Raw genomic sequence first — 6,286 nt, forward strand, 5'->3', positions numbered from 1 at the left:
TAGCACGTTAAGCCAAGTCAATTTGTGAGTTTATTTTTATGAAATTTTTTTGTGGCTAAAATATTTATCTTGCAAGTATCATGCATCGCCCACATGGGACCCTTCTTTGTGCGTCTGTTGAACAATTAATTAACTTAAGCATGAATCTCAGACAACTGAACCTTCCAGATTATACAATATGAATATTCAAACATGAAGTTGCAACACTTTGGAATTGATTAATTGGGTCCCCACTCCTATCTATCCCTTCCTAGGGATATGCGTTCAGCTGAAACGCTATATGAACCTATTTTACGCACATCAACTTCAAGATTTTAACCATCTCGTCTTCACTCTTAATTTAAAAAGTTCAGTGCAAATTTTAGTGAAAATGAATTAGGTATTGAAAACTGTGGGCAGGGTTTCGGCAGACAACATATACAGTGGTTGAACTAAATCAGAACAGCGGCTGGAAGCAGTTCTAGCGTCAATGCTGGACCAAGTTCAGCCAAGACAAACATCTCTGTTAGGAAGATGGGAGCCTATTCCATCATGCAATACCATAGGATCAGCCTAATGCTAATCTGTCTTAGCTGCTCACCGTTTGCATCCATACACGCTGGGCTTAGTTTTAACACATCATTGACATCTATCTATATAGATATTCAATTGGGTTGAACTCAGAGTTGACACAAATTATTTAACTCAGAATTTCCTCCCATCATTGACATTTATGCAGACGATTTAGATGCACATAATATTATATTTTAGGCCTGTCAAATAATTAAGAAAAACATTACTCATAATCATTTCATAATTTTATGATTTGGCATCAAGTGATTGTTAGATAAATGAAAAGTAACAATGATTTTTTTCACAGGGAGCCGTTCATTTTAATCTCTAGGATTTCTATATATTCTGCCCTTTCTCACAGGGATTAAAGTTTCATTACCAAGCCGGTAGAACCCACTGATCATGTTGATTTCAGAGCCACAAAGGAAAGCTAATTATCTTCAGATTCGAGCTAAAAAGTGTGAATTCTCCACCTTGAGATGATGATATACTTGTTATATCTTAGTTGGGATCCGAGAGCCAGGCTGCTATGTGCTTTTAGGATCAAATTTCCTAGATTTCAACCTAAAAACAAATGTGTATAACTCTGAAACTGTTATTGGGTCAATAGCTTTTGGAGGTGGCAGCTTGATCTTGAATATCAATAACTGTGAAACAAACAACTGGGATCAAGGTTGAAGTACAAAGTGCCATCACAACATTTACAGCATAACTTCCAATCTTGGCTACTCGATGAACACAACACCAAGTTTGCTTTCCAATCCAAATTTACTTTCTGGATTCAGTTCAACAATGGCGCACGGCACCAATAAAATAAAACTAGATCACTGGATATTAACTTCAAGGCTTTTTGCAAAGTTGACAGCGAGGCTCTCAGACAGCTCTGATCCAGTGCCATTCGTTCCCATGAGTCCTTGCCCATGATCACCTGATGGGAGAACCAAACCACCTCGCAAAGCAAGCCAACGGGCAGACGAACAAGGACAACCTACAAAGTTAGATATTTGAAGCACTCAAGGCCATTACCTTGCACTGTTCATTCATGGCCAAAAGTTGTGCTTCTTTCTTGTCCAGAAGAGCACTCAACTTCACGTTCTCTTCCATAAGTTTCTGAACTTCCACCTCTTTCTGCATCTTCTCACCCTCTAACTGTGTTGTCTTTGCAACTAGCCTGCATCAAAGCAACATCAGTAACAAAGCCACAAAAAAAAAAAAAAAAAAAGATTTATAACTAGGATATGAACTTTCTTCAACTGGAAGTAATTGGAACTTGAATCAACTACACGGTGATTACTAGTGATAATCCAGATCTGTGTTAAGCATTCTTATAACCTTATTCCCTTTCTTGAAACTTCTTTAAGTTCTAAAAGAGCCTGTCAACATTAGCAAAACTTTTAATCCGACAGACAACCAAAGCATGAGATAGCAACCTGTCCACCTATGGTGTTATCACCGCAAGAAAGCCATTGTATTACATGAGTATACTTTCCAATGCACTCAAACAAAGAGAAAATAAGGGTACAAAGTTATCTCCTGTTGAACATATTCAAACAAAGTGAACTATATTGATTCAGAAATAATGTACTACTTGCTAATAGAGAAAGCAACAGAAACATGCACCAGCAAACATTTTACGTTGAGTCGTGCTACACCCTTGCTACACCCACCAAGGGTGTAGCCCGATGAATTATCCCAAAAAGGCTAAATGCCTTTTTCTTTTCCATACATTTTTTTTTTTTATATCCTAAAACAATTAAAAAAAAATCACAACATCATTAAGAAACACTTAATCACTAAGTAAAAAAAAAAAAAAAGTGTCGGCAGAATTCATTGGGACATATTCTCGGTAAAATAATGGGTATCAGAGAGGGTTTTTTTTTTTTTTAATCAGTGTGCTAGTATGATATCTAACTGATCATTTAACTGAAGAAACCAGCTTATACATTCTTTTCATTTCATTACCCACCAAGTAGGTCCATAAGTTCTAAAATCTAGGTGCTAAAGCAAAATCTTAATGGCAAAAGCATAATCAATTGTGCAAATCAGCCACTTAATAGGCTACCAATAACTTCTATGATCAATGACCTTCAGAGCCAAGAAATAGGTTTCATTACCTTAACATGGTAAAGCACCAGTATACAAAAATTACACAACAAAGAGGATGTGAGCACCAACAAAATAAAGTACAGAAATACAAAAAGAAGTAACAAAGCATTTGCAGAAACAACCAAAATGTACGAAGCAAACTCTGGAAAATCAAGAAAAGTACAATCAAAGCATTTTTATATGTTGGAAGTATTAGACACATAGCAATCTTTTTTTTAATGTTCTATCAAGCATACTAACCGTTCAAACAGCCTCTCAATAGTTTGAAACTGCTTCTCCGATGAAAGAAGTGTTTCTCTTACAGTGATGAGACTGCTAACATATGATTTCAGAGACTCAAAGTCCCGCTTAACACGACAAAGCTCCTGTTCATTTTCTGCAGCTCGCTGCCTTTGTCTAGATGTTTCTTCAACCAAATCCTCAACCCGCTGCCGCATTTCATTCAGTATGCTGTTTGTACCCAGAGCAAAGTGTTCCATCTCCTCTAACTTTAAAGACATGTTCTCAATTTGGACTGACTTCTTTTTAATTTCTTCCTGGCCTGAAGTTACCTTATCCTTCTCAATTGCAGTTTCAGATTCTGCTATTATAACCCTTTTAACAAGAGCCTCCATCACATCTGTAACCATCTGCACAGACTTTAGCATTTCACCAGTATAAGCAGCATCTTTTGCATCCAGCGAGCCATGTTGCCTGCTAATTCCCACCCATGCTTCTTCTTCTGGACCATTGTATGGAGAAAGATCAATATTCTTAGACCAACCAGCCAAGGGTGTACCATTTTTGTCAACGAAACCTGCCCCTTCTAATCGTTCAATGCCACACGATGAATGGGCTAAATGTGGAATAGCCATGATTCGAGCCTTCGATTTCAAATAGGTTAACAATGTTGCCGTAGTTTTAACTCTTCGCCAAAGAACCTCCAACTCCTGCTTTGTATCTTCCTCAGACCCCTGTAAACAAGCCTTCACCTCCATTAGTTTTGCTTGCAAGATATCCACTCGGGACTGGCTTTGTTCCATCTCCTGCTTCCAAAGTTCATGTGTTTGGCTTAGCTGAAACTTCAAAGTTGACAAGTCAACATCATTCTCTGCTGCCATCCCCTGTTTAAAGTTATGCATAAATGAATACGAGAACTTCTATAACAGACTGCAAGAAGGATTTCATGGTATACTCGCAAAATAATAGTAGTAAGAATAATAATGCACAATATGAAGCTCCATCACAGTTGCATGCAACATGCCATCCAGCCCAAACCCACTAAGGGTGTTTAAGATATTTTATTGGGTTTTGAGAAATGAGAGAGAAACAAATTTAATGAAATATTATAAAGTTAAAAAATTGTTTGAATATAATTTTTTAATATTATTTATATTTTGAAATTTGAAAATGTAGTATTTTTTTGTGTTTTGTTTGGGAGTTTGAGAAAGTTGTAATGATTAGGTAATGACTAGATGAAAAAGTTGAATTTGAAATTAAAAAGTCTTTTTTGTTTGAGTGATGTTTGGGAAGGACATATCTGAGAATATTTAAGAACAACTGTGTTGCCAAATGGGCCCTAATTGAAGCAGAAAAAAGGTCCTAATATGTTCAATACTACACATCAAAGTTTCCCTCTTGCAAATAAAGGCATATATTTTTTTTTTCTTTTCTTGGTCTTGGTAGTATGCTCCCTCTAGGCCTAAGGTCCATCCTTGGGTGCAGACAATTTGTTGGTCCATCATATTGGGGTAATTCACCCTTGAATTACCCGAGGTGCACTTATAGGAAACTCCTTGCTGAGGGCCTTTGCACTCAGGGATTAGTTGGGACTTTGCTCCAGACACCCAATGCCAACTAAAAAAAAATATTTTACCATGGATGAATAAATCATGTGAAATTTTGCACTTATCCACTGAACACCTGCAGCCGCTTTAAGCAAACAATTCGTAACTCTTACATGCGACATTACAAAAACATTATCTACATATTTGTGATGCTTATAAGCTTCAAAATGACAGTATTCTGTGCCTTACTTATGAAAGTAATATAACTGTAACTAACACTTTTCTCTGCATACGGATAAAAACAACACCTCAATAACAAATATGGGCAGAAGGGGAAAAACGTTATAATCACACACAATGGCTGAAGAAACTGGTGACAATTAATACATGCCGCTTTAACCAGGGATTTAACCGATTCCGTGTAGGGAAACTTCCAAAGGTGCGGTGCAAGGGAGAGGTTTACTCTGCAGAGGTTGATCCGAAGGACCCTGCCTTAGAGAGGTTCCCCGACATCAAAATATATATATATATATATATATATATATAGATCTCCACGACACCTCTTTGTATTACCCAAAACCCCAACAAATACTTTTAACCAATAACCACAGCTTCTATTCTTATAGTTATTAGTCTCACTTGATTATCTCCAATCAGCCCAAATTCATCATTCCCGCGTACATAATTGCTGGAATAAAAATTCAATGCAACGATAAAAAGAAAAACTGAAGCAGCAGAACTTCAAAGTTCCTTTCTTGAAAAAAAAAAAAAAAAAAAAAAGGCACTAGAAGAAGTAATAGTAGTAAAAAGAAAATCTGAAGCAGTCCTACTTCAAAGTTCCTTTTTTGAAAAAATAAAAAATAAAAGGAGGGAAAAGCATACCCAAATGGAAGCAAGCAAACCCAGATCAAGACGTTAAATCCATTTTACCAAGTGAATCCAACAAAAAGCAAAGTGATCACATGGGCACAAACAACGCCACTCGCATAACCCTAAAATACTGTTTACCCACCAACAAAATTAATTATAAAAGCACATTGTGATCTATCAAACCCTAAACGTAATGCAAACAGACAAAACCCAAAATGTAAAACTCACATAAAAAAAAAAAAAAAAAAAAAAAAAAAAAAAAAAAAGGAGAACGAGACGGAAGGAAGCAATTAAGGACAAACCAGAGCTTGTGGATGGATTTCCTGAGAAGTAAAAGCTTTCTGTGACAGAAAGAAAAGGACACCTTGCGATTAGAGGAAAGGCCGAGATGGGGATTGGGTAGTGTTGGGGTTTGACGCCAGGAGATGATGATTTGGAGGTGGGGGTTGCGTTCGTCTTGATCTTGCAGGCGCTCTTGTGAAATAAAAGAGGAAAAACAACAAAAATCTGAGGGAAATGCAGTGGGGCTTGGCAGAAGCTTCTCTTCTTCTAATTTGTCTTCTTTTCCTACGTTTGGTCAAAGCGTATGGTCTTTCCTTTTCTTTTTTTTCTTTTTTTTCTTTTTAAATCTTTTTGCTTTTACTTTTCCCTATGTTCACTCTCCTCTTTTTCTCTAGTTGTCTTTTTTATTTAATTTTTTTATAATGAAGTTTACTTTAAAAGTAGTAAGAACAATTTAAAAATAAGTAGTTAATAATTTAAAAAAAATTTAATTACAAATATAATTGTATTAATATGTGTATTAATTTAATGTGATTAATTAAAAAGTAAATTTAATTAAAAATAATACTAATTTAAATTTTGAATATAAAAAAATCAGTATTGATACACAAATTAATACATGACTTTGCTTATACGTAATAAAACTTTAATAATTTTACTATAGGGTGATGATATGCTTACATCTCATTTACTACTTTTTTATTATTTAA

General features: G+C 35.7%; 1 protein-coding gene across 3 annotated transcripts; it reads right to left on the reverse strand.

Annotated features, from left to right (window-relative positions):
• Positions 1 to 1,163: 1,163 nt before the first annotated feature.
• On the reverse strand, positions 1,164 to 5,847 carry LOC122316734. 3 transcript variants are annotated; one of them, XM_043133480.1, is made up of 4 exons: positions 5,597 to 5,824; positions 5,307 to 5,424; positions 2,899 to 3,761; positions 1,164 to 1,723 (listed from the first exon to the last, which is right to left on the reverse strand). In XM_043133480.1, the coding sequence occupies exons 3-4, from the start codon at positions 3,756 to 3,758 to the stop codon at positions 1,549 to 1,551; spliced, it is 1,035 nt and encodes a 344-aa protein (XP_042989414.1). In that variant the 5' UTR covers positions 3,759 to 3,761; positions 5,307 to 5,424; positions 5,597 to 5,824; the 3' UTR covers positions 1,164 to 1,548. The 3 variants fall into 3 exon arrangements, with proteins under 3 accessions (XP_042989414.1, XP_042989415.1, XP_042989413.1); XM_043133481.1 differs by lacking the exon at positions 5,307 to 5,424 and having other exon boundaries at positions 5,659 to 5,847; XM_043133479.1 differs by lacking the exon at positions 5,307 to 5,424 and having other exon boundaries at positions 5,597 to 5,823.
• Between the last annotated feature and the right edge of the window lie 439 nt (positions 5,848 to 6,286).

Source organism: Carya illinoinensis, chromosome 7, assembly GCF_018687715.1.
Source record: "Carya illinoinensis cultivar Pawnee chromosome 7, C.illinoinensisPawnee_v1, whole genome shotgun sequence".
Taxonomy (NCBI): domain Eukaryota; kingdom Viridiplantae; phylum Streptophyta; class Magnoliopsida; order Fagales; family Juglandaceae; genus Carya; species Carya illinoinensis.

Bases quoted from the DNA above. Each gene is read 5' to 3' on its own strand.
- LOC122316734 (XM_043133481.1), bottom strand. From the start codon at position 3,758: ATGGCAGCAGAGAATGATGTTGACTTGTCAACTTTGAAGTTTCAGCTA. The intron at 1,724-2,898 runs GTTAGTATGCTT...GCTTTGATGCAG, and splicing joins ATTGAGAGGCTGTTTGAACG to GCTAGTTGCAAAGACAACAC.